Source organism: Prionailurus bengalensis, chromosome C1 (genome assembly GCF_016509475.1).
Source record: "Prionailurus bengalensis isolate Pbe53 chromosome C1, Fcat_Pben_1.1_paternal_pri, whole genome shotgun sequence".
Lineage (NCBI taxonomy): Eukaryota > Metazoa > Chordata > Mammalia > Carnivora > Felidae > Prionailurus > Prionailurus bengalensis.
In genome coordinates this window covers 35,319,396-35,345,408 of record NC_057345.1, presented here as the reverse complement: position 1 = coordinate 35,345,408, position 26,013 = coordinate 35,319,396, and the positions used below count along the sequence as shown (strand labels likewise).

Here is a 26,013-nt window from a genome sequence, read left to right as displayed (position 1 = left end):
CATGCATTCAACAACTACTACTGCCTCCTATATTCTAGGCTATGTAGGCTAGAGGTATAAAGATGAATAAGATTTGCCTCTTGCTGTCCAGCTGCTCCCAGTAGAGAAACAGACAAAGAAATAAGTATAGAAAAGTTTCACAGGTATGATGGTAAGAGACTATAAGGGTTAATTAAAGACATAAAAGAGAAATCAGTTCTTGACACAAGGAAGGAATTAAAACTAAATCTTGAAATTCTGGGCTATTTATCAAATACACAAAAGGGAAGAACCTCTCAAGCAAAGGGGAACCAGGTAAGCAAGCAAGCATTTGAAGGCAAAAAACAATCCAGTGTTGGAAACTCCAACTCATTTGGAAAATCTAGAACATAGGGTACAAGGGAGATATAGCAAGAAACAAAGCTGAAAAGGTGGGTGGGTCAGAGGGCATGTCTGAATTCTTAAGGTCTCTAAAGCTCCAGTCAGAAACCCCCTTCAAGGCTCCAGGCCATGGGCAATATGAACAGACCCAAACAGGTCTCTACCAAGCTTAGTCCCATCATCAAGGGTCTTCATTTTGCTGCACCAAAGCCTTCTGAGACTGAAGGAGAGCCTCAGGAAAGCCAGTGTTTCTGCCTTACCTATCAGGGTCACGTTCAAGCTCCCAAGTGTTACAAGAAACATGTTGGACCTATAGAAGCCATGGGAAGCTTGCCCAGAAAGAATCCATTTTCAGCCAACTGGTCAGCCTTTTCTGTCTGAGCCAACAGAGGACTGGAAAACTTTCCTGTGTCGTCCATCTGCCCCATACCTCTAGGAAATAAGAGATAGCATGACCCTGGTTCCCCTATCCCTTCCAGACTGTTGATTCACTCCCTCTGTTCTATAGCTCTTATTCCTTGAAAACTAACACTTTTCTTCCCTTTCACTCCATCACTGGTCAGCTTCTGTGATGCTCCCCTACATATATTGAAAGTTCATAGTCTTCCTCTGTGCTCCTTCTCTTCTTCTAAATGTCTTATCTTGGACAACTTAAACTCACTTTAAAATTCCTTGATCTTCTCTACTCTACTAGCCTTCATCTCCTTTCAAATGTTAACTCTCCACTTAATAACAATACCCTATCCTTATCATTACCCAAAGCCTCTGAAATCTTTCCTGTGCAAGTAGCTGTGCTAGACACTGGGGTATGAAAACAAATACTGACCCTACCCTTGAGATTCTTAGAGTGAAGTAGAAAGAATGACATAATGATGTAGAGACAGAGATATGTATCAGGTAGTGTTTTCACAAAACAGGAAAAGGATAGTATGGAAGGGAAAGCATCAAATAGTGGAGGTGCTTGATTAGGGCATTTAGGGTGAGAATGTGATGGGATGAGGGGAAGAAAGGCATTCTAGACAGGGAACAGCCTGTGTAGAGGTCTAGCCATACAAAAACGTATGGCTTACAGGAATAAGTGGAGAATGGCGGAACATGAAGCTGGAGGGGTAGGCAAGGATCAGGTCATGGGTTTGGACTTTACAAAATAATGGCCACTGCTTAGCAACCACTTGATGATTCTGTAAGTCATTGAATCTTCATAAAAACTCTATGGTGGTGGGGCATCTGGGTGGCTCAGTCGGTTAAGCATCCAACTTCGGCTCAGGTCATGATTTCACAGTTCGTGAGTTCAAGCCCCACATCAGGCTCTATGCTGACAGCTCGGAACCTGGAGCCTGCTTCAGATTCTATGTCTCTCTCTCTCTGTCTCTCTCTCTCTCTCTCTGCCCCTCCCTGGCTCGCACTGTCTCTCTCTCTCAAAAATAAGTAAACATTTAAAAAAATAATAAAAAAAACAAACTCTGTGGTGGTATTATTTCCATGCTACATGTGAGGCGTCTCCCTTTCTCCTTTGGATATCTCCATTTATTTTTATTTATTTATTTTTTCAACATTTATTTTTGAGAGACAAAGACAGAGCACAAGCGGGGGAGGGGCAGAGAGAGAGAGATACAGAATCCGAAGCACACTCCAGGCTCTGACCTGTCAGCACAGAGTCCGACGTGGGGCTTGAACCCACGAACCATGAGATTATGACCTGAGCCAAAGTCGGATGTTTAACTGACTGAGCCACCCAGGCGCCCCTGGATATCTCCGTTAACCATTCAACGCTATTTCTTCTCACCCTTTTCCCCCACTTCCTATCATCTGGCCACACCACAGGATTTCATATTCCCCTATCTTATATCTTTATACCTTTGCTCATGTTGTTCCAACAGCCTGGAATGCTTTTCCTTTGATACACTGCCTGAAAAAACTATATTCATCCTTTAAAACCCAACTCCAGGGGTACCTGGGTGGCTGTTGGTTAAGCATCCAACTCTTGATTTCAGCTCAGGTCATGGTCTCACAGTTTGTGAGTTCAAGCCCCCCGTGCACTGAAAGTGCAGAGCCTCCATGGGACTCTCTCTCTCCTTCTCTATCTCTCTACCTCCCCTGCTTGCACTCTCTCTCTTTCTCTCACGCTCTCAAATAAATAAGCTTTACACACACACACACACACACACACACACACACACACACACAAAATGTTTTAAAAATAAAAAGACCCAACTCCAGTTCCCCTCCTATGTGAGGTCTCCCAGAAGCTAACTGTATAAAGAATCAGTCCCTTCTTCCTGTGTAGGAAGATGCTGCCTCTCCTATAATCCCTTTGGCAAGTTGTACTTCCAAGATCTTCTCAAGAGCAGAGCCACATAGGAGAGGAATACGTGTTTATGAACATAGAAATCAGAAATAATTTGGTTTGGTTTGGGGCGCCTGGGTGGCTTAGTCAGTTAAGCATCCGACTCTTGATCTTGGCTCAAGTCATGATCTCAGTTCATGAGATCAAGCCCTGCATCAGGCTCTACACTGAGTGTGGAGCCTGCTTGGGATTCTCTCTCTGTCTCTCTCTCTCTCTCCCTGTCTCTCTGTCTCTCTCTGTCTCTCTCTCTCTTTCTCTCTCTCTCTGCTTTCCCCACTCACATGTGCTCCCTCTCTCAAAAAAATAAATAATTTGGTTTGAAATGACACCTTTTACTGCAAGTTCTCAAACAACATTTTTCTTTTCTTTTGTAGCCAAACGAATGAACGAGGTGATCGTGGGGAGTGACCAGCTCATGGAGATCTGAGTTCTGAAAAGTTGGACTCCTTTCTCTTGGCCCCCAGAACTACAGATGTTGGCTGGCCCACCTGTTTGACTCTGTATTTATTTCCCAATAAAGAAGTGCTCCCATGGGCCACTTGGCTGGCTCAGTAGGTAGAGCATGAGGCTCTTGTTCTCAAGGTTCCGAGTTTGAGCCCCACATTGGGTGTAGAGTTTACTTAAATAAACTTAAAAAAGAGAGAGAAGGGCTCCCAAAGGCATGGTGGAGACTTGTGGGGTAGTCCCAAGCTCCATATCAGGTGGGCTCCAGGGATACACAGTGTGTGTTCATGAGTCACATGGGAAAAAAAAACATCTAGAGCCAGTGTGTAGCTAGCTCTTGTGTACTGTGGTTATCAAGGGTAAAGCTCCTAGAAGGACTGCTTTCTGACTGGCTGTCCCAACCTCGTCCATAAAAGTATCTGCTTACTGAAAGGACTTGGGAGTATTTCAGTTCCTGACCCTAATCAGGCTTTCTAGACCCATAGGCATAGCTGCTGACAGTGCCACCTCTGTACATCAAGCTCCTTCTACAGTTGCCGATTTGGGCAGCGTGGCCCCTAGTCCTCAGCCCATGACTTACTGCTGTGTTCCCATACCTGCCACACAGATTCCCAGCCCCTGCCACCACCCCATCCCCAGCCTCACCTGCCATTCACTCCCCACCTCCCAGTCTCTAGGCAGTTTCTCCAGGTCACCTGTTACCTTTTGGAGACTCAGAATAAGCAGGAGACAGCCCTGGCCTAGCCGACAAGCCTAACTCCACTGGTTTTAGTGGATGCAAGAGCAGTAAGAGAAAGCCATGGTCTGTGAAGCCAGACAGACTCCTTCTCACCTTCCCTCAGTGAGGAGAAGACTAAAGTCTGTCCAACCTGGAAAATAAGCGCCAGGAACCTATATCATGGTTGAAATTCTTCCTAATTCTTCTCCAGCTACGCTCCTTTATATCCTAATTATACTGACTCTCCTGCTTCAGATAATTAAGAAGTGAGATTTCCATACTCACAGCCCTTCTGGAATTCTATCCACCTTCCCTTCACCACCCCCACTCCCAAACACACATACACTCTGCTCTTGCCTCTCCCTGCACTACTTTTACAACCTGCAGGTGTTTGGTGGAAGATAAAAGTGGGTCCTGGGGTGGATTTCACCTCCTAGAATTATCAAAGTAAAGGTTTCCCTTGATGTGCTCACTGTGGGTGGCAGTAATTATAAAGAATGATTTGAAATACTGGTTTCTACATCACTTCAAAAATCTGAAGTCTCTAAACTTCATTTGAGTAATCTTGCCTGAATCTTAGTGCTGTTCTCATTGAACTTGTGAGAGACTAGATGAGCATTTCTACCCTAAAGGATCTCCACCTCCACCAGCCTTCTTGGGAGCTCTAGAGCTCCACATTCCTACCACTGGCCAGAACAAGGTTCCTGAAAATTTGCCCTAATCAGACAGGAGCTGAAACGGCCCAGTAGAAGTGGTTGAGATGGATAGGACTGTGGGGAGAGGTGGGGGGTAAAGAGCTGTGGCAGTGCCCAGGGTGGTCCCCTTTGGAAACGAAATCTGTAGAGTTCAGATGATGCTGGATGGAAGAAGACCTGCCCCCTGAAATGTTGTTTGGCTTTGGCCAAATCTTGCCTCTCCTCTGTCCCTGTGTTTCCACATCTGCAAAATGGGAAAGTGACTGGATAACTTTTAAAGGATCTTTCCATTCTCAGGTTCTGTCCCCTCTCTGAGCTTTCTGACCCTTGGGATCTGGGTGGCCCAAGAGGCCAGAAAACTGCTTCTTCTGAACAGCAAGGGGGTGAAACTAGATAGGTTTGGAAGGAAGGGAAGAGAAGGGATTGATTAAACTGTCCTAGAGCCTTCTCAAACCCCTTCCTCATCTTCCCCCACTGAGCCCTTGGAATCCCTGACAGTAAGGTAGAGGAAAGACTTCTCTGCTTTCCCTTGCACAAACCCATGAGCAGGACTTGGAAAGGGGAGCTGGAGAAAACAGGACAAGGTAAGATTTCCCAGGGGAAGGCCTTGCTAACTTTAAGTCCCAGCTGGGAACAGCCCCCAGCCCAGGACAGTGCTGCTATTGTCTCCATCAACTCCAGGATTGGCTGAATGCCCAAGATGCTTTGATTTCTCTTCCCTTTGCTCTGTTTGTCTGCCAGAAGGCTGGGACCATTTTTGTTTCCTTTTGGCAGCAGCTTACAGAGAGTTTGTATATATCTAAAATATAGTGAGCAACTGAATTTCCACTGCCAGCCACCTCTCTATGAGACAGAAGCCAGAAGAGGCAGGCAGGTAAGAGAGTTCCCTGTTCTGCCTCTCCCAGTGATGCTCCAGGAGGGAAGTGGAAGAGAGAAGGAAGGAGGCTTTCAGTGCCAATCAAGGAGGACTCTGGGGAAGTGTTGAGCAACAAGGGTTCTGGGAGCTTGCCAGGTCAGACGAAATCTGATGTCTACTACTCCAGGAACCCCTCCCCCAGTAACACCTCACCCCCACCTGCTGGCAAGAGTTCCTGAGCCTGTAAGGGGACAGACTGTCAGGACTGCCCTCCAAACTTGTTCCCAAGGCCAGAGGCTGAACTTCTTCCCAGTCCTTCATCACATTAGTCTTCGTATCCCACTCCCATTTATGGAGGTGGGAGGTGGGGGTGGGGGGGTGGGGGGGGGAGGATGTCTTTAGCCGGAGCCCCAACAACAATCTGGGGGCCCACAGAGGCCAGTTTATAAGCTGTTTCTATTTCCAGAGAATTGCAGAGAACATACTTTCTTTATCCATAGCTGTCCCTACCCCTAAACAGGTAGTAAGCCAGGCCTTTGTATACTGCTTTCTAAATAGTTAAATGTGTCTGAGGAAGGGGGAGTGGGTATGGGAAGGACCACCCAGACACAAGGGCTAGAAAGCTTAGTTCTGATGGAGCTCACAGGGAAGGAAAGAGGCTGAGCAAGAGAACACCTTCTACTTGAAGCCGGGGTGACATCCTCAACCTGAGCCATCTGCCACCACCCAGAAGGATTGTATCAGGCTTTTCTGCCATGGATAAATGGGGAGATTCTGCTTTGATTTTCAGCCTCTCTTCTTACTCCACCTTCCAGGTAAAAGGCCATTCTCTGATCTCAGGTTGCAGCCTCTGACACTAGAGACTTGACAGGTGCTATTGGCCTAAAGCTGCCTACAGGGAAGGGGTATACATTCCCAAGTTTGGCCACTAAACATAATGGATGGCGGTGGCGGGGGGGGGGGGGGGTGGCGGGCGGGCACCAGGGATCCCTGCTTCGCTCCTCTACATCTCAGGGTCACTGACCCTGCCCAGCCCAGATAACAAAAACCAGCCCAAAGCATGAGTGAGAAGCCTGGGAGAATGCCAAGGAAAGAAGGTCTAACCTAGTTCCTCCTACATGGACCCTACCTACACTGCTCATCAGCCACATATATTATTTAATTCTTATGTCAATGTCAGAGATTATGTGACTTGCCCAAGATCTCATAAGCAGTAAATGATAGATCCAGACCTTGAACCATGTCTTCTCCTTTTCAATTTGGTCATCTTCCCACCTCTCCCATCCAATCCAAGTTAAACCTCCCTGAGTATTCCAGCTCACAGTGTTTTCCCCTGTGGTCTCTGTGCTCCCTCTTAGACTATGAACTTCTAAAAAGCAGGTACCCTGCAACCCTAGAACTTAGCAAAGGGGTGGACACATAACAGACCTTAAAGGATGTTGTCTCAGTCAGTAATTAGATTTACTCCTTGGTGATAATGAATTTAATTAAATGGCTTTTCTCTTTTGTTATTCTTTGGGGAATTTCTCTGGTTTTAATCCAAAACACATTTCCAGGCCCAGTGGAAGTGACACTGAACCAGGCTGTTCCACAGTGAAGCAGGCTGCTTGTAGCGTAAAAAAGACGAGTTTCTACTTCCCTTCCTGTTCCCTGGGGTCTATGGCTTTAGGTTGCTCTGATTGAGCTCAGCTGCACTCAGGAAATCACTTTGTTGGGGAAAAGAAAGGTCATCTTGGAGCTTGGAGCAGCCAGAGGGCACTAGGCCCTGAGATGGAATGGTTAGAACTGCAGACCAGTTTCTCCCACATTGGTCTTTGGAGTTTGGCAAGAAATTTTCCCAGCAGGCAAGCCCTGCCCTGGAAGCATCCACAGAAATGCTGGACTTCACCACAGTTGTTAGCAATGGTGGGCCTGCGGTGGAAGCAGAGTCCCAAGGCCCAGGCAATTACAAATCTTTCTCTATGGACTTTATGTCTTGCGGAGTCTGGTAAGAAGGAAGGAAGTCTCAAGAGCTACTTACAACAGAGCCTTTCTGCTTGAGTACCCAGCCATACTCAGCTGTTGCCCGAAGAGCAATCCAGGGGCCCATACAGCTAGTTTAGAGACTATTTCTATATCCAGAGAATTCCTGAGGATACATTTTCTTGGATCCTCCTATTCCACCATCTTCCATACACTTTCTTTATCCACAAGAGGATAACAGGGAAGAAGAAAGTGCTATGCACATGTGCTGCTTTTTAATGCGTAGTTACTACTTGGCCAACAGCATCATACATGTATTGATTCCTCCACTGGCATTTTGCTGGAAGAATGAACCAACAGATGTGGCAAACCAGTTAGGTGGTTCATCCCCTCAGTCTGAAATTTCCCTTTCCCCAGGACTGAGGCTCTGGAAATAATGTTAACTGACACAAAAAGCAGTTTGGCAATGTGTAGCAAGAGCCATAAAAATGTTCATGCTTTTTGACCCAACACCCTCACTTCTGGGAATCTGTCCTAAGGACATTCTCCAAATAATTGATACAAAGACTATGTAGTAACAATGTAATGTTAATGATGTAATGGTAAACAAGTCTGGAAGAAGTGACCAAGAAATTGGCCGGAGAGAGTAGTGGTTGTGTTAGAGTAATGAGTTTATTGGAGATTATTTTTCTCTTTTCCAAACCTTACATGTTAGAATATCGATTTTACCCTCCTCTGCCACTCAGGGTTAATCATTCAGAAACCTGGCAGAAACGGTACTCAGGATAGTTGATGAAAGCTTAATAAAGGAACTATTCCGTTTCCAGTCCTTTCCACCCTGGTTTCTCCAACTCGCAGTGATTTACTCAACAATTGAGCACCTACTTACTGTCTAGTTATAAGGAGCACAATGAAAGAAGCAACTACATCAGGCGGAAGTGCGAATCAAGGAAGGCTTCAAAGAGAGATGACCGATTCATGTTGTTTTGAAGGTTGTCTGCCAAGACAACAGGGCCACAACACGTACAAAGGCAGAAACGCCTGGAATAGCATGGTGCCTTTAGGAAATTACATGTAACTCTGTAGGGCTGGAAAGAACATCGGGTGGGTGTGAAGGAACTATGAGAGAGGCTTTAGTTAGATCATGCAGGGCTCCGCGCTCCAAAAGGGCTTTGTGTTCTAGAGCAATCATCAAATTTCCATTTTAGAGAGATAACTCTGGCTTCAGTGGAGAGTGGACTGAAAGGGGCAAGTGTGGAGGCAGAAAAGAGCGAAAAGGAGTCTTTGGGTCTTGGCGGGTCAGTCAGCAGATACCCTTTCTCAGCACTGGCGTCTCCTAGCTCATACTTGGCCAGCGCCGTGCGTCCTCGGGATCTCCCTCCCTGCTTCTCCCCCAGGGCCCCGCAGGCGGCTGGGGAAGCAAGGCGTGGGGTGGCCCTGCCTGGGTGGTCTCCTGCCCCGCCCCCACCCGCGGCGCCGTTGCCTAGCAGCAGATCCGGCCGCGCGGCTCCGAGTAATTTACGGATCCCTCAGCCAATGGGAGGGCGTCGTCCCGGCCCTCTCCCTTTTTCTGGGGCTAAGGACGCCTCCTCCTCACTGCGTTCTCCACCTCTTGCCGCGCGGCTTGTCGCGGGCTGGTTGCTCTGCCTGAACGCGGGACTGACTCCGGCACCCGCATCTCCTTGCGCTCTTCCCCCTCACAGCCGCCGCTGCTCACCAGCATCCCACCCCTCACCCACGCCGCGTCTAAACGGCCCCACTGAGTCCCGACGCCGGACCCCGCAGTACAGGGGTACCAGGCCAGCCTATGGAGAATCCCAGATAACGCGAGTTGGGGGCGCCCACGCCCCCCATCCCCGCCAGCATGGCTGGGCCGCCGCCACTCCAGGAGCTGCCCCCTGTCTATACACCCCCAGCTCGAGCCGCATCACCCCAGGTGAGTGGAGTGGAAACGGGTTAGAAAGATTGGGACCAGGTCTAGAGACCCCAGGTCTGTCACTCAGCAAGGTGTGATGTCTCTAAAGTGCAGGGTGTTATTGCCCACCCCTTAAGGGTGTGTGTGCCTTTCTGTGTCTCCTCAACATCTGGCCGGTGAGAGTGTGTCTGGGGTTCACCTCTGTCCACCTGAAAACAGATGTATGTATATGTATTCTACTCTCAGAAAAAGGGTCTGTGCCTTCCTTGGGTGTGTATTGGGTGGGTGGCAGGGAATAGAGTTAAATCTTTTCCAAGTTTGGGCCTGTGTCTCTGTAGGTCCTACCTGTCCTGCATCCAGAAAGCAAGAAGCTAGGGCTTGGGCAGAGGGTGTACATAAGGAGAAAAAGGAAGGATTTCATACATTGTTGCAGTAATGCCTGGCTGACCCTTCTCTTTCCATCCCAGATCCTAGCTGGGAGCCTAAAGGCTCCACTCTGGCTTCGTGCTTACTTCCAGGGCCTGCTCTTCTCTCTGGGCTGCGGGATCCAGAGACACTGTGGCAAAGTGCTCTTCCTGGGCCTGTTGGCCTTTGGAGCCCTGGCACTGGGTCTCCGTGTGGCCATCATTGAGACAGACCTAGAACAGCTCTGGGTGGAAGGTGAGTTGTGGACACTAGTCATAGCTGCTTGGATATGGTGAGCCTAAGACAAGAACAGCGTGAGGAGCTGACTACTGAGTTCTAGTGGGCTTGGCTCTGGGTCTGGAAGGGGTACCTGTCTGCCAAAGCCTGGGCGTCTGGGAGCAGTGCTCCCTCCCACACCTGTAAATGGACATCTGCAGATGATGGAGTCCTGTGGATAGGTATATAGAATAGTTATCTGTGAGCATGTGTGTGTTTATTTAGCAATTATTGCCAACTTTTTATGTGTATTTTTTATGGCATGGCAGGGTTTGTAAAGGCAACCAAACTAAGACCCATCTTTCAGTAGCAAGGAAAGTAAAATATGTGTTAGGATGCAATATAATGTAGAGCAGAATGTGATTACATTGAATAAGAGCAGGCAAGGAGAGATCACACCTAACCAGGAGAATCTGGAAAATTAGAACTGGGCTGGGGAAACTGAGTATATCATCTGGCAAGCCTCCATGGAGAGGTCCCATGCACCTAGGCCCCCTGCAATTAGTGGGAAAAAGCGGCACAGGGTCTGCACTTTGCGGCAACAGTGGAGTCAGATGCAACCAAATCCTCACTTCCTAATGGAAGCGTTAAAGATGGTTTCTTATTAATAATTTTGGCATAACTCTTTTTTCCTGAGGCCTGGTTTCATATGTTAGCCCTTCAATAGAGTCAAACTCTTACCTGGTCTTTCCTGGGAAATTTGCATTTGTGGCCTCCCCCAAACCTCCCCCAGCCCTGGCCCACACCCAAAGGCAGGGCCAGGTTAGAGTCTCACACCCTTGAGTTATTTCAAACACTGGCAAGCCCTAGGATGCACAGCAGATGTTTCTTGGAGCCTGCCCGCCTGCCTGTTGGGCTCCCACACCCCATCCCCATCCTGCCCCAGCCCTCTGCAGGCTCACACATACATATCCACTCTAGGCCAGCCCTGGGGTCCAGAGCAGATGTTTCTCTGTGCCTGCCTGCCTGCCCCCAGCCCCAGGACACACATGTGCATACACGCACATACACATACCCCCACCCACACACCACTGCTGCCTGGGTGGTCCCAAATGACTGTTGGATTTCCTGCTACAATAGAAGCTGTCTCTCCCCTCTTCCTCTTTCTCCATTTCCCAGAGCTTTCCCATCTAAACACTGCTTGAACCTCCATGTTCCTGTTCCTTATCTTCTCTCCTATTACTCCAGCACAGGACAAGCTAGATCCCACCAGATTTTTTCTGCTGTTTGTGGAAGGATGATATTAGAGGGTGGTATCCAATTCCTAGGGCTTTTTCCTTTATTTCAGAATCCTGCTGCGTCCTATATCAGCTAGAGCTGGGGGTGAGGTCAAAGCAATGATCCTGACCTGATCTTGTCTCTGTACATCTATAATTGAGGCTTCTCCCAGCAATGCCCTAGGCAATGAGGAGCTGATCATGGTGAGGACTGAAGAGTATTTCTCTATTCCTTTCCTGTTTTGCTAATACAGGAAGCAAAGAAAGAAGCAGGACACTCACTGGCTATCAGAGTTCTGGACCAGAGTTCAGGGTCCCTTACAACTTTGCCATGGTGAGAGACTTGGAAAGTAACTTGTCCTTCCTGATCAACTTTAAAGCTAAAAGGCCCAGAGATAGATTGACCTCTAAAATAAAAAAACACAGCACATAGCCCAACCAATACTTACAGGAACAGTGAGAGAGATGGTTTGAAATTGGAGCTATCCCTGAAAAGAAGGAACATGTAGCCATTCTATCTAGAAGGCAGGATGCAACATATCAATTGGTGGAACGACTATCCACTCAAAGACACAAGGCTGAAACCTTGGGAGTCAGCCTCAGTTCTTCTTGCTTACCTAACTGGTTACTGAGCCAGCAAATTCTTCTTTGTTAACCTTTCTCATAACAGACTCCTCCTTTCCACCCATGTGGCCATTGCTCTAGATGAGGCCTTTCTCAGTCTCTGGTAGTACACTCCTGATTGTATCATTTGATATGCTTTTAGCCACGTGAAAGAGAAAAAAAAGGAAAGGAGGGTGGAGGAAGGAAGGAAGAAGATTGATTTATTATCCCTGTAACAAGAAATCTGGTAGTACACAGTAGAGAAGTTCCAGGATGGTTAATTCAAAACCTAAGGACATCAGTAAGGACACAGGTTCTTCCTGTCTTCTCCTCTGCCTTGTTCAGCATGTTGGCCTTTTGTCCTCAGGCTTACCACTTCCTTGTCCCAAGTGGCTATTGCAGTGTCAGAAAAGGGACGTCATCCCGTCCTGTCTGGGAGAAATTTTGGAAGTGAGGGAAATTTTACCAGAAGCCCCCCAGCCGACTTCCCATTTGGTCACTTTTGCAAGAACTGTGTAGCTTCATATGCCTAAACCCTTCACTTGGCAAAGGCAACGGAATTACTGTGATTAACTAATCAAATTCCACCCCCCTGAGGCTGGGGAGGGATCCAGCTGCCCTGAATCACTGGGCCTTTCAGAGAATGGCCAACAAAATCAAAGTCTGTTAGAGAAGTGACCAATCTTCTGCAAGCCTCACCTTCAACTCTGCCTCTACACTGCCCTCCTGTGGTGTATATAAATCTGGCCAAGTCCATCCCCTGCTTAGAGTCCTTCTACCACTTTCTATTAGGGTCTGGGGAGACTCCAGAATCCAGTTCCTTAGCACACATTCTAGGCCCTCGCAACCTAACTTGATTTCTTCTCTAGCATTGTCTCTCTTTCACTCAGCAATGCTGAGTCTTTGACAGTTCCCTACACATAACTTGGCCCAGAATGCCCTTTCCTGACCTTCTTCCCTGGCCAATTCCTATTCATTCACAGTTCAGCTCCAGAATGTATTGTTCAGTGATGAAAAAGGTCATCTCACTTCTCTGCTCAAAAGCTACCATGGCTCCCAGTTCGCTCCAAGAAAGCCTATGTCTTTGCTTATAGGCCCTTGCATGGAGAATTTCTGGACCAAGGATTATGAACATTTCTCAAGGTCTGATACATATTACAATATTGCTTTCCCCCAAATATCATACCAGATTACACTTTGGTGGTAGGAAGAGTCCACTCCTGTGAGCCAGCAATGAGTGCTATCAATTTTTTTTTTTTTTTGCTAGTTTGATAGACAGTAATTTACTGCTGTTTTAATTCACACTTACAGGATTACATATAAGGTGGGTTCTTTTTCCATGCTGGCTAACCAGTTATATTCTCTCTTTTGTAAAGGCACAAAAGCATTCAACAGACTTGATTTTAACATCTCCTTCTCCTTTTCTCCTACTTCCTCCCCATTCAATCTTTGTTACTCCAAGTTCTTTCTCGTTTTTCTGTCCCACAGTCTCTCTCCCAGCAGCTATTAAATAACAATTCTTGTCTGTACCTACTATGTGTTGGGCAGTTAGTGCTTTGCCTGCATTGATGCTAATTCTACCAAGGTAGGTATTGTCCCCACTTGACAGATGAGGAAACTGAGGGTCAGAGAGACTAAGTAATTTTCCCAAAGCACAGACTAAGTGTCAGAGCCAAGGCTCAAACCCAGGTCTGTACAGAGTTTCCAGGCTCTCCCTTCCACCTGCTGTCTCTTCTTGCCCGCAGAATACATCCCAGTTCATCTGTCCTCATGTCTATCATCATCATTGTTGTCAGCAGAAGTTTACCTTTTGCTTTTCCTCATTTTTTCTTAGGATTCCTTATTTTCTTTGATGTTATGCTTTACATTGCCAGTATTTCTCTTGCTTTCTTTTTTTTTTTTTAAAGTTTATTTATTTTGAGAGAGAGTACGTGAGCAGGGTAGAGGCAGAGAGAGAGGGAGAGAGAGAGAATCCCGAGCAGGCTCCACGCTGTCAGCACAGAGTCTGATACAGGGCTAGAACTCACAAACTGTGAGATCATGACCTGGAGCCGAAACCAAAAGTTGGATGGACTGAGCCACCCAGGCACCCCTCTCTTGCTTTCTTGATAGCCCTCTCTGGGTTCCTTCCTTCTCCTGTGCCTCCCTCCCCTCAGCAAACTCACTTACTGTGAAGAGCTTATTTTTGTCCCCTCCTGTCCCTCCTTGTAGCAGGTTTGGCCTAAGCCTGGTGAAATAAACACTGTAGTACAGTACAGGCCTGGGGAGGAAGGAGAGTCAGAAAAGGAAGAAAAATATGTGGAAGCAGGCAGCATGGCTATGGGAGGCTACATTCGTGAGAGAGGGCCAGGAATGTGATTTGAGTGGGAAAATGTGAGCAGATGGGCAAATCTGTGTTGGGGGGTTGCTACTAAGGGTTTGGGACTCTCATGAGTCTAAGGAGATTATATGGGCTTGAAAAAGAGATTGGGAGGGGCACCTTCGTGGCTCAGCGGGTTAAGCATCCAACTCAAATTCAGCTCAGGTCATGATCCCAGGGTGGTGGGATCCGTGCTGACAGGGCGAAGCCTGCTTGGGATTCTTTCTCTCCCTCTGCATGCCCCCACCCTGCCCCAGTGTGAGCACATAGGCACTCTCACACACTCTCTCTGTCTAAAATAAAGCAAAAAAAGAAAAAGAGATGGGGGACCACGATGATCACCGATGGGGCTGGCGCCTCAGAGAAGATATACATGTGGGCCCCAGGAATGGCAGTGACCAACAGGCAGAGGTCCTGGACAGGTGGAAGCAGAACTGGGCCTAAGCCCAGACCAAGTCCATAAAGCCTCAGGAGTGATTTGGCACTTGCCCTTGCCCTCCTCCAAACCACAGGCAGGCCATATCCCCTCACAGCACCCCTCCCCTGCTAGGCCCCAGTTAGAGACCATGACTCTGTGGCCAGTACAGTGCTGGACTTGAGGGTTGCCAAGATCAAGGAGACTAAGGCAGGCCTGGCACTGGGTCTCCCTGTTGCCTGGACAGTGAGACTGGTGAAAGGGATCTAGGAACGTTTTCTTCCCCCTTGGTCCATGTTGCTGTCACCTCTGCCAGGGTACCTGAGCTGATTCCAGGTACTTCTTGCATGAGTGGAAGCAGTATGTTGACAGCGTCACACTGAAAGACTATCTGATCCTCCCTCTCACCTGTGCCACCACAGGGCCCATTATTACCAGGCACTTCCATCCCCACCCTCTTGGCAGAACAATTTGCAAAAAGATGTATGGCTATAAAGCATTGCCTGGGACAACCTGAACTAAGAACCAGTCCTAGCACTAGATCTGTTCTTTTAGAAGACCCTCCCAATGGCAACCTCTCTATTGGTCCCTTTTGTCCCTCCTTGTCTTCCTTACCAGAGCAGAGAGTGACTGAGTGAGGGCTCCTTTACCAGGATACCTCCAAAATCACAGCCCCAACCCAACTCACACTGACCTGTCATTTTGAAGTTATTTGCTCCAAACCTAGCCAACCTGATTCATGCTTAAATCTTAGACGACACAAGAATTCCATAGAGCCATACAACTGAGGTCTCTCACTTCCCTGCAAAGCTCCAGATTCCAGCCAGAGGGCCAGGAGCCTGTGGAGTCAGAATGGCCATCAGGGGGAAAGTAGGGGCTCCTTTCAGAGTACTTCTCCCACTTTTCCTGGGAAGCCTCAGCAGGCTAGGGTCCCACATTCCCCAGAGCTCCAATCCACTAAAGCTCTTTTCCCCAGCTTTCTCTCTGTCTCTGGCAGTGGGCAGCCGGGTGAGCCAGGAGTTGCATTACACCAAGGAGAAGCTGGGGGAAGAGGCTGCGTACACCTCCCAGATATTGATACAGACCCCACACCAGGAGGGGGAGAACATCCTCACGCCTGAGGCACTGGGCCTCCACCTCCAGGCAGCCCTTGCAGCCAGTAAAGTGCAAGTATCACTCTATGGAAAGTGAGTCTGGCTGAGTCCCTGAGCAGCTGGGAGTGAGGCATGCTGTGGCAGAGCTGGCATGGGAATCTGCCTCTTCTGCTGATCTCTTGTGCCCTGGCTATTCCAGGTCCTGGGATTTGAATAAAATCTGCTACAAGTCAGGAATTCCCCTAATTGAAAATGGAATGATTGAGCGGGTGAGTACCCTGAGCTGTTCTTTGAGATGGGGTCAAGGTGGAACCTTTTCTGCAGCAGGGGAAGGTTCTCGGAGATGGGGAGGCTAAAAGTCAGGAGGGGAGGGGAGGGGGTTGCAGAGGGCATTCTACAGAGATTGTGGAGAAAGGAGCCCAGGGACAGGACTGATGTGGCCTGGGATGTCCCTGGCAGATGATTGAGAAGCTGTTTCCGTGCGTGATCCTCACCCCCCTCGACTGCTTCTGGGAGGGAGCCAAACTCCAAGGGGGCTCTGCCTACTTGCCGTGAGTGCCACCACAGCTGCTCCCAGGCCCTGCTTCCTAGGCCGGGACTTTCCCAGCAGAAGAGAGGGTGGGAGTAAAGATGATGATCAAAACCTTACTAAGGGCCTAAACTACCTGTTAGGCCAGGGCCAGACTGCCCCAGGGCTCTCTCCACATCCACCTTCTCCTTTCCTCTGAAGGAAAGGCAAACTGGCCTTATTTAGACAAAACAGAACAAAGATCTGAATGAAGGAGAAAAAAAGATCCCCAGAAAGAGACTTTGCACGGGAGAGTTAACTAGGTATCAGCTAAGCTGTTGCCAGACTAAAAAGAAAACCTGTTACAGGCAGGTGCCCATATGGTTATGTATTAGAACCAAAGATAGATGCTTGGGAAGGGACTCAGTGGGGCTTTTTCTTGGCCTTGTCCATGTATTAAGTACTATCTGTCCTCCATCTCACTACAGCAACCTGGTAAGCTGGTGTAGCCTGGGAGCTCTGGGAAGCTCAACATTGCACACCCTTCATATGGAGGGACAAATGAACAGCTAGGAGGAGGGCAGGGTACAGCAGGGGTCCCCTAGCAGCATTTTGGAGGGAGGGAATTGATCCTTTATCCTCACCAACCATGGGCTCTCCCCTCAGTGGTCGTCCTGACATCCAGTGGACCAACCTGGATCCAGAGCAGCTGCTCAAGGAGCTGGGCCCTTTTGCCTCCCTTGAGGGCTTCCGGGAGCTGTTAGACAAGGCACAGGTGGGCCAGGCCTATGTGGGGCGGCCCTGTCTGCACCCTGATGACCTCCACTGCCCACCTACTGCCCCTAACCATCACAGCAAGCAGGTGGGTTCCAGCCGGGTTTGCCAGGGAAAGGCTATTTTTCTTCCCTTTTCCCTCCTCATATGTTCTGAGAGAGCAGATTGTGCTCTGTCTCCCATTTTCTGGACATTGTTACCCTGCCCTCACTGTGCTAGATACCTGAATACCCTTTCCATTCGGTTCTCCTAAGGGACCTTCAAGTGGTATATGAATCCCTTGGTCCTTTTCTAAGTCCAGAAAACCTGGACTTCATCAAAATAGATTTGTACAGAGAAACTGAGGACCAATTAGCTAAGCACAAGTATCATACCTAGTTTCCTGAGTGTCTCTGTGGCCCTGTGAATGTGAACCTTTTTCCAAAACCCACCAAAGTTACTCCAGCGCTTCCCAGAAGCCTATTTCCAGGCCTCTTCTCCCTCTTGTGGCCTCCTCTCTGCAGGATAATAGCTGTTCACTATTAGGCAAGAGACTCAGAGTAGGCAAGAAACTCAGGAGAATACTTATCTACACTTCAGGCTATGGAACCCCATGGCAGGCATGGTTCCAGCCAGGGACCCCGAGTTAACCCAGAGCCAGAGCCTTGAATAATAAACCCCCCTCCTGTCCCCCTCTAGGCTCCCAATGTGGCTCAGGAGTTGAACGGTGGCTGCCATGGCTTCTCCCACAAGTTCATGCACTGGCAGGAGGAACTGCTGCTGGGGGGCATGGCCAGAGACGCCCAAGGACAGCTGCTAAGGTAGGGCCTTCATGGGGCCTGGTAAGGGGGCCCCAGGCATGGGAATCCACACTCTGATTCTAGGCGGCTCTGGCAAAACCCCCCTGTACAGCTCCTGCTGGGCGTTCAGGCCAGCTCTGCCCCCCAACTCTCCTCTACCCCTCACCAGGGCAGAAGCCCTGCAGAGCACCTTCTTGCTGATGAGTCCCCGCCAGCTGTATGAGCACTTCCGAGGCGACTACCAGACACACGACATCGGCTGGAGCGAGGAGCAGGCTGGCACAGTGCTGAGGGCCTGGCAGCGGCGCTTTGTGCAGGTCAGTGTGCAGAAGGGCAAGGGCGGCGCCCTGAGGCCGCTCCCTCCTCCTGCCCCTCAGATCCACCCTGTCTCTCCAGCTGGCCCAGGAGGCCCTGCCTCAGAATTCAACCCAGCAGATCCACGCCTTCTCCTCCACCACCCTGGATGACATCCTGCATGCTTTCTCTGAAGTCAGTGCTGCCCGTGTGGTGGGAGGCTATCTGCTCATGGTGGGTCCTGCTCCCGGCACCTTACCCCACCCTCTGCCCGGTGCTCAGCCAGGAAGCTGCTTTCCAAGACTGTGCCCTCCTTCCCCACAGCTAGCCTATGCCTGTGTGACGATGCTGCGCTGGGACTGTGCCCAGTCCCAGGGTGCCGTAGGCCTTGCAGGGGTGCTGCTGGTAGCCCTGGCAGTGGCCTCGGGCCTCGGGCTCTGTGCCCTGCTTGGCATCACCTTCAACGCTGCCACTACCCAGGTACACCAGGACTACAGGGCACACTTGGGGTCCACAGTCCAGGCTCCTCAGTTCCTCCAGCTGCCCACCCCTGTGCCCCTCCAGGTGCTGCCCTTCTTGGCACTGGGCATCGGTGTGGATGACATATTCCTGCTGGCACATGCCTTCACAGAGGCTCCACCTGGCACCCCTCTCCAGGTGAGGCCTCGTTCTCCAGCCTGGGCTCATCTGAAGCGGTTTAGCATAGGGTTAAGAGCCTCTTGGCTTAGGTGGCCTTGCGCTGGTAATTAACCTGTCTGTGCCTCAGTTTTCCTCATCTGTAAACAGGGGTAATAATAGTGCTGGTGTCGTGAGGGTTGTTGTGAGGATCGGCGATAACTCAGGTTGAGTGCTTAGAACAATGTGCATGACACGTGTACAGTACTCAATACCTGTTAGCTGCCGTGTGGTTATTGTCCCTCCTCTGCCATCCCAAGCTCCCAAGCTTCCCCTTCGCTCTACCTTGAAGACCCATGGCTCCTCCCCTGTCCTGGCAGGAGCGCACAGGCGAGTGTCTGCGGCGCACAGGTACCAGCGTCGCACTCACATCCATCAACCACATGGTTGCCTTCTTCATGGCTGCCCTAGTTCCCATCCCTGCACTGCGGGCCTTCTCCTTGCAGGTGAGGCCTCAGGAACAGGGCCCAGGCTCAGGGTGAGCATGAAACGGGGGGCATGCTTCATCAGCCTTTGTGTCCCTCTTGTGCATCCCCCAGGCAGCCATAGTGGTTGGCTGCAACTTTGCAGCCGTGATGCTTGTCTTCCCGGCGGTCCTCAGCCTGGACCTGCATCGGCGCCACTGCCAGCGCCTCGACGTGCTCTGCTGTTTCTCCAGGTACCATCCCTGCATCCCCACCCCACCAGGCCTCATCTCCTCGGGCCCCATCACTTCCTGTCCCCTCACCAGCATTTCCACAGACCTGCCACCCCCACTCTCTGCCTCTTCCAGCCCCTGCTCTGCCCGCGTGATTCAGATTCTGCCCCAGGAACTAGGGGATAGGACAGTACCAGTGGGCATTGCCCACCTGACTGCCACAGTTCAAGCCTTTGCCCACTGTGAAGCCAGCAGCCAGCATGTCGTCACCATCCTGCCTCCCCGGGCCCACTTGGTGCCCCCACCTTCTGACCCACTGGGCTCTGAGCTCTTCAGCCCAGGAGGGTCCACACGGGACCTTCTAGGCCAAGAGGAGGGGACAAGGCAAAAGGCAACGTGCAATTCCCTGCCCTGTGCCCGCTGGAATCTTGCTCGTTTCGCCCGCTATCATTTTGCACCCTTGCTGCTCCAGTCACACAGCAAGGTAAGACTCTAGGCCTGGAGAAGTTGGGGTGCACCAGGCAGAGACTTAAGTGTCTCTGGGCCCCAAGAAGGGTAGACGGCCCATGCCACCTCCTGAGGGCTGGGGCACATCCCTGGGCCTCCAGCTTAGTTGCCATTTCCCACAGGCCATGGTGCTGGTGCTCTTTGGGGCTCTTCTGGGCCTGAGCCTCTACGGAGCAACCTTGGTGCAGGATGGGCTGGCCCTGACAGATGTGGTGCCTCGGGGCACCAAGGAGCATGCCTTCCTGAGCGCCCAGCTCAGGTACTTCTCCCTGTACGAGGTGGCCCTGGTGACACAGGGTGGCTTTGACTACGCCCACTCCCAACGCGCCCTCTTTGATCTGCACCAGCGCTTCAGTTCTCTCAAGGCCGTGCTGCCCCCGCCTGCCACCCAGGCGCCCCGCACCTGGCTGCACTATTACCGCAACTGGCTACAGGGTAAGAGGCAAGGAAACTGGCAGGGGGGGCTGTTGCGGGCAGAAGCCCCCAGGGCTGCAGGCTGACTGTACCCTACCTTGTTCTCCCCTAGGAATCCAGGCCGCGTTTGACCAGGACTGGGCTTCTGGGCGCATTACCCGCCACTCATGCCGCAATGGCTCTGAGGATGGGGCCCTGGCCTACAAGCTGCTCATCCAGACCGGGGATGCCCAAGAGCCTCTGGATTTCAGCCAGGTTGGAAGGGGGCTGGAAGGGTCAGGAAGCACAGAGAGGCTCTAGGCCTTACGGGCCCAGGCCTTCAGCTCTCTCTGCCTCTGCAGTTGACCACAAGGAAGCTAGTAGATAAGGAGGGGCTGATCCCACCCGAACTCTTCTACGTGGGGCTGACCATGTGGGTAAGCAGTGACCCACTGGGCCTGGCAGCCTCACAGGCCAACTTCTACCCCCCACCTCCCGAGTGGCTGCACGACAAATATGACACTACGGGGGAGAACCTTCGCAGTGAGTCTCGGGGGAAGCCCAACAAGAGCCTCAGCCTGGGCCCACACAGGCCCTATCCTAAGGCCCTGCCCTCTCCTCCTTGTGCTCACTGGCCACCCCTCCTCTCCCTGCTGCTCCCTACCCTCCACAGTCCCGGCGGCCCAGCCCCTGGAATTTGCCCAGTTCCCCTTCCTACTGCATGGCCTCCAGAAGACTGCGGACTTCGTGGAGGCCATTGAGGGGGCCCGAGCAGCGTGCACCGAGGCAGGCCGGGCCGGGGTGCGTGCCTACCCCAGTGGCTCCCCCTTCCTCTTCTGGGAGCAGTATCTGGGCCTGCGGCGCTACTTTTTGCTGGCTATCTGCATCCTGCTGGTATGCACTTTCCTCGTCTGTGCCCTGCTGCTGCTCAATCCCTGGACAGCTGGTCTCATAGTGAGTCCTTGCAGGGATGGGGCAAGAGAGACCCATGGCTCCCCACCCCTGTCCTGCCCAGTCCGTTATCCCTTCTCCCAGGAGCCTGAGTGAGCCCTGCCTTCCCCAGGTACTGGTCCTGGCGATGATGACTGTGGAGCTCTTTGGCATCATGGGTTTCCTGGGCATCAAACTGAGTGCCATCCCCGTGGTGATCCTTGTGGCCTCTGTAGGCATTGGTGTCGAGTTCACAGTCCATGTGGCTCTGGTGAGCACAGGCACTGGGGGATGGGTGGGCCAGCTGATTCAGTGTCAGGCAAATATTTGTCAAGCACCTACTATGTGCTAGGTACTATTTAAGGATTGGTTTCAAAGCCTTGTTTGGACGCAAAAAAAAAAAAAAAATGGGGGATACAGGGGCACCTGGCTGCCTCAGTCCATACAGCGTGGGACTCTTGATCTCAGGGATGTGAGTTTGAACCCCACACTGGGTATAGAGATTACATACATACATACATACACACACAAACCAACTTACAACAAGATTTGGGGATATAATACCAGTACAGACAGGCTTTACCTTCAAGGAGCTTATATTCTAGAGGGTAGAGATAAACAATAAACATGTAAACAACGAAATAAGCAGTCATTTCAGCAGAGAGGACGGGACAAAGGCCTGACCAAAGTGGGGACAGAATGGAAAGTGAGAAAACAGGAACCAACAATTATTTTGGATGGCTTTACCGTGAAGGGATCAGAGAAATGGGGGGTGGTAGCTGGATGGCAATGAAGGATTCTTCCAAGAAAAAGATGGTAGAAGTGAGGTAGGCTCAGCCTCTCCCACAGCTCTGTGTTCTCTGGCAGAGGAGGAGTGGGAGCAGAGGTGGGGGCCACAGACCAGCTGTAGTTAGACCCCACAGACAGCTCCCTTTTTTCCACCATAATAGCCCTGTTATTATTCTGATTGTAAGAACAATATATAAGAACCTTGAAGGAGGGAAAAGTCAGCACGCAGAGAGGTACAAAGAAAGAATTAGAAATCCTCTGAAATCCCATCCAAACAAGTAACTGTGACCATTTGGTGTCCGTCCTTCTGGACCCAGGATCAGCAAACTTTCTGTAAAGAGCCAGACAGGAAATATTTTAGGCTTGGCAGGTCACAGTGTCTCTGTAGAAGTTCTGCAGAGGTAGCACTAAAGCAGCCATAGATATATGTAAATGAGTGGGTGTGGCGGTGTTTCAACTAAACTTTATTTACAAAAACAGGTGACGGGCTCTGTTTGCCAACGATTTTAGACATCTCTGTGTCTCACCAGACATATGTATACAGTGTTACTTAAATAGACTCATGCAAAAATAAATAAATAGACCCATGCATACTTCCTGGATAGTTTCCAGGAGCTCAGTTTACCTGACCTGTGAGCCTTAGGGACAGATGAGAAGTTGAGGGCATGGCTGGCCAATGAGCAGCTATAGGGCCTCCTTTCTCCCCCAGGGCTTCCTGACCACCCAGGGTAGCCGGAACCTGCGGGCTGCCTGTGCCCTAGAGCACACATTTGCTCCCGTGACCGATGGGGCCGTCTCCACATTGCTGGGTCTGCTTATGCTTGCTGGTTCGAACTTTGACTTCATCATAAGGTAGGGGAGGCATGGGGCAAGGAGGTAGGGCCTGCCTGTACTGGCCACAGGGGCTACCCAGGCTGACCACTTACCTCCACACAGGTACTTTTTCGTGGTGCTGACAGTGCTCACACTCCTGGGCCTCCTCCATGGGCTCATGCTGCTGCCTGTGCTGCTGTCCATCCTGGGCCCCCCACCAGAGGTGACCATACCCTCCCCCTGCTTCCAGCCCAGGGGATGGGGTGGGACCGGCAAGGGAAAGAGACAGAGCCAGGACAAAATCTCATTGGCCAAAAGACAGGGCTCAATTCACAAGGACCCTCCCCCTGAGGTCAACCGAGGGTGGCAGCCTCTCCCTTTGCCCAAACACCATGCCTCTGTCCCTCAACTTTCCTGGCTTCTTTATGGGACCCACCTTAGTGTTTAGGGTCAAGAGCAACATGCAGAGTTTGTCCCAGGCCTTGACATCCTGTCCCTTGTCAGCTCTTATTTGCTGCTGGAAGCCAACAAGGGCCACAAATTCCCAACAATCAGAGTGATGCACCAGTGAGCTGCTGAAGGGGACTGAGGTCCTGGTACCCCTGGGCTCACTGGGAGTGGTGTCTCCCCCAGGTGGTACAGATATACAAGGAGAGCCCAGAGGTCCTCAGCCCTCCAGCTCCACGGGAAGGAGGACTCAGGTGGGGGTTGTCCCCCACCCTGCCCCAGAGCTTTGCCAGAGTGACTACCTCCATGACAGTGGCCCTCCACCCACCCCCGCTGCCTGGTGCCTACATCCACCCAGCCTCTGATGAACCCACTTGGTCCCCTGTTGCCACACCAGCTGCCAGCGGCTCCAACAACCTCAGTTCTAGGGGACCATGTCCAGCCACTGGGTGATAGAGCACCTGAAGCATGGAGACCCTGCTTGGGTCACATGAAGTCACTGGGAAGCAGTGGGTGGGTTATTGAATGCAGGACAGACCCCTGGAGAGCCCTGCTGCTGCTGCTGTCTGCCTGCGTTCCCTTTCCTGCCTCAGCCATCACAGACCTCCCTGATACCCATGCAAAACCAGCACCCTCTGGGCTGGGAGAACAGCCTTGCACACCTGGTTCTGTTTGTGCCTTTCTGCGTGGGGGTAGAAGCCAGCACCTCAAGCTGCGGTTCATCCCTTTTCTCCCCGCCCTCCCATGTGCTACTGGCCCCTCGCAGGCCAAGCCTGGGGGATCCTCTAGCACCCTTTGCTAGTCCTGGCCCCCCACTGCTTGGTAACTCCTGAGTAGGCCGTCTGTATCTGTCCTCCTTCTACCACGTAAATTATTTATATGAAGATGTTTATTTTTGTAGTTTGTATAGATTTTAGCTATGCTGAAAGTTTTATTTTTAAAGAGTGAAATATATTCTATATGAACTCATCTCAAATGACTTTGGTGCTTTTCTTTCAAACAAACTTGGGAGTTTGCAACTAGAGGTATCATGGTCTAAGTTCCTGGGGCTACTCTAGTCCTGAAACAGAAGGGCCCCAGGTTCTAAATTTTTGTCACGTAATGTTGGTCTATTTATTCACCTGGCAAGTGAAGGTCATATTCAACAAATATACTGTGGTCATATAGTTGGTAACAGGACCTGGGGTAAGTGCTTAGTATACCAAATGATACAAATGTTTTTGGTGACACTGCTGTGTGGCTTTCAGAGCCATCATAATCCAGCCCTGCACACCTCTCTGTTTCAGCAGCATGGTGGAGGGTGGGGGGTGGGGGGTGGGGGGTGGGGGGATGGGCGGGGGCAGAGCCATGCAACAGGTAGAAGGTAAAATGGAAGCAGATAGAGAAAGTAGCCAAGTGAAACAGATGGGAATAGCAAGGTCTGGGGAGACATTTTAGGAGTTTATGTCTAGACCATCTTCCAAGGCAAGAGGCCTCTGCAAATCAGCAGCCTGGTGCCCCAGAGGTACCTTTGGCCAGACAGCCAGGGGATCCACAGGGGGATCTGTCCAGAAACTGAGATTGTGCTAGTGGCCAGTGAGGTGCTATAGTTAAGCTACCTGTTCTGTTCTTATACAGAGGGCTAGAAGATTCTGGCCACACTTCTGGGCCAGATTACAGCACCTCACCCTATGAGGTGAGGGAGGTCTTTTATTATCTTTCCTCAAACTATTCCAGGTCTCAGTCTCAAGTGATACAAATATGCACAGTGGGTTCCAGCCACTCACTCACCAGGAACAACCACTGCCTTCTTATACCCCACCCACCAGGCTAAAGGCCAGAAAATCATGTTCTGACTAAATATAAAATAAATTCATTTAATTAAATACATGAACAAACCTATAGCAGTTGAATCAACACTAAAATAAATGCCTAAAAAGACCTTGAGTAGTTGGCTTTGAACCTAAAATAGGGGGTGCAAGGGATGGAGGCTGGATTTCAAGCCAATAGTGCCTGGGTGGAGGGGCTTTTGAGTGGAGCAGAAGAGCTCACCAAGCTGGACTAGTGCAAAAGATGTCAGTCTACTGTGCTGCTTAGCAGCAGAGGGACCCAGGAAAGTTAGTTAAACTCACTGTGCTTCAGTGTTTTCATCTGTGAAATGGGAAGATTAGAGCCTATCTCGTAGGGTGCTATTTCTTTTCCTCAGGATTTTCAATGAAATTATTTATGTAAGAAATGACCTGGGGGGCGCAGTCGGTTAAGCGTCCGACTTCAGCCAGGTCACGATCTCGCGGTCCGTGAGTTCGAGCCCCGCGTCGGGCTCTGGGCTGATGGCTCAGAGCCTGGAGCCTGTTTCCGATTCTGTGTCTCCCTCTCTCTCTGCCCCTCGCCCGTTCATGCTCTGTCTCTCTCTGTCCCAAAAATAAATAAACGTTGAAAAAAAAAAAATTAAAAAAAAAAAAAAAAAAGAAATGACCTGGTATCTCATAAATGCTCCCTAGTCTTGTAGTGTGTATAGATATTAACTGTGCTGAAAGTTTTTGCTCTGACTGCTCTGACTGGAAAGGTGTCCTGGTGTGGCAGCAATCAAACTGATTCCAGCCGATTGGAGTTCGACCACCCCAAGAATGCTCAATCCAGGGGTATGAATCACCTCCAGTCTCCGAGACAAGTCCCAGGCCTTGCGGGGCAGCCCACCCTGTGTGGTACCTCACGCTACTCAGTCCTCTGACTTAAATTCCCTTTCATGGCTCCCCATCATGGACAAGACGAAATCTAAGCCCTTCCCAGGCACAGCTCACTCTAGCCTCTGCCATCATCCA

At 50.5% G+C, this 26,013-nt stretch overlaps 2 protein-coding genes across 10 annotated transcripts in view; both read left to right on the top strand.

Annotated features, from left to right (window-relative positions):
* The window catches only part of EIF2B3 (eukaryotic translation initiation factor 2B subunit gamma), a 124,425-nt gene extending 121,167 nt beyond the window's left edge, over window positions 1-3,258 (top strand). For all 3 annotated transcript variants that reach the window (XM_043574775.1, XM_043574774.1, XM_043574776.1), the window contains one exon: window positions 3,082-3,258. In XM_043574775.1, the coding sequence (XP_043430710.1) occupies window positions 3,082-3,134 (53 nt within the window). In that variant the 3' untranslated portion in view covers window positions 3,135-3,258. The remainder of the gene's footprint in view (window positions 1-3,081) is intronic.
* A 5,641-nt stretch (window positions 3,259-8,899) lies between these two features.
* PTCH2 (patched 2) lies at window positions 8,900-24,181 on the top strand. 7 transcript variants are annotated; one of them, XM_043574771.1, is made up of 22 exons: window positions 8,978-9,318; window positions 9,765-9,957; window positions 15,570-15,759; window positions 15,866-15,935; window positions 16,126-16,217; window positions 16,841-17,036; window positions 17,627-17,748; window positions 17,897-18,044; window positions 18,124-18,255; window positions 18,346-18,501; window positions 18,586-18,678; window positions 19,017-19,142; window positions 19,236-19,354; window positions 19,469-19,817; window positions 19,963-20,275; window positions 20,367-20,509; window positions 20,596-20,776; window positions 20,907-21,187; window positions 21,297-21,434; window positions 22,662-22,804; window positions 22,889-22,988; window positions 23,399-24,181. In XM_043574771.1, the coding sequence occupies exons 1-22, from the start codon at window positions 9,247-9,249 to the stop codon at window positions 23,663-23,665; spliced, it is 3,624 nt and encodes a 1,207-aa protein (XP_043430706.1). In that variant the 5' UTR covers window positions 8,978-9,246; the 3' UTR covers window positions 23,666-24,181. The 7 variants fall into 7 exon arrangements, with proteins under 7 accessions (XP_043430705.1, XP_043430703.1, XP_043430702.1 ...); XM_043574767.1 differs by lacking the exon at window positions 9,765-9,957 and having other exon boundaries at window positions 8,904-9,318; XM_043574769.1 differs by having other exon boundaries at window positions 9,140-9,318; window positions 19,236-19,817.
* Window positions 24,182-26,013: the final 1,832 nt, after the last annotated feature.

Excerpts from the sequence above, each read along its gene's own strand:
- PTCH2 (XM_043574766.1), top strand. The coding sequence starts at position 8,919 with ATGGGAGGGCGTCGTCCCGGCCCTCTCCCTTTTTCTGGGGCTAAGGAC. Across the intron at positions 18,679-19,016 it reads CACCTGGCACCCCTCTCCAG|GAGCGCACAGGCGAGTGTCT; the intron begins GTGAGGCCTCGT and ends CTGTCCTGGCAG. Across the intron at positions 21,188-21,296 it reads CCTGGACAGCTGGTCTCATA|GTACTGGTCCTGGCGATGAT; the intron begins GTGAGTCCTTGC and ends TGCCTTCCCCAG.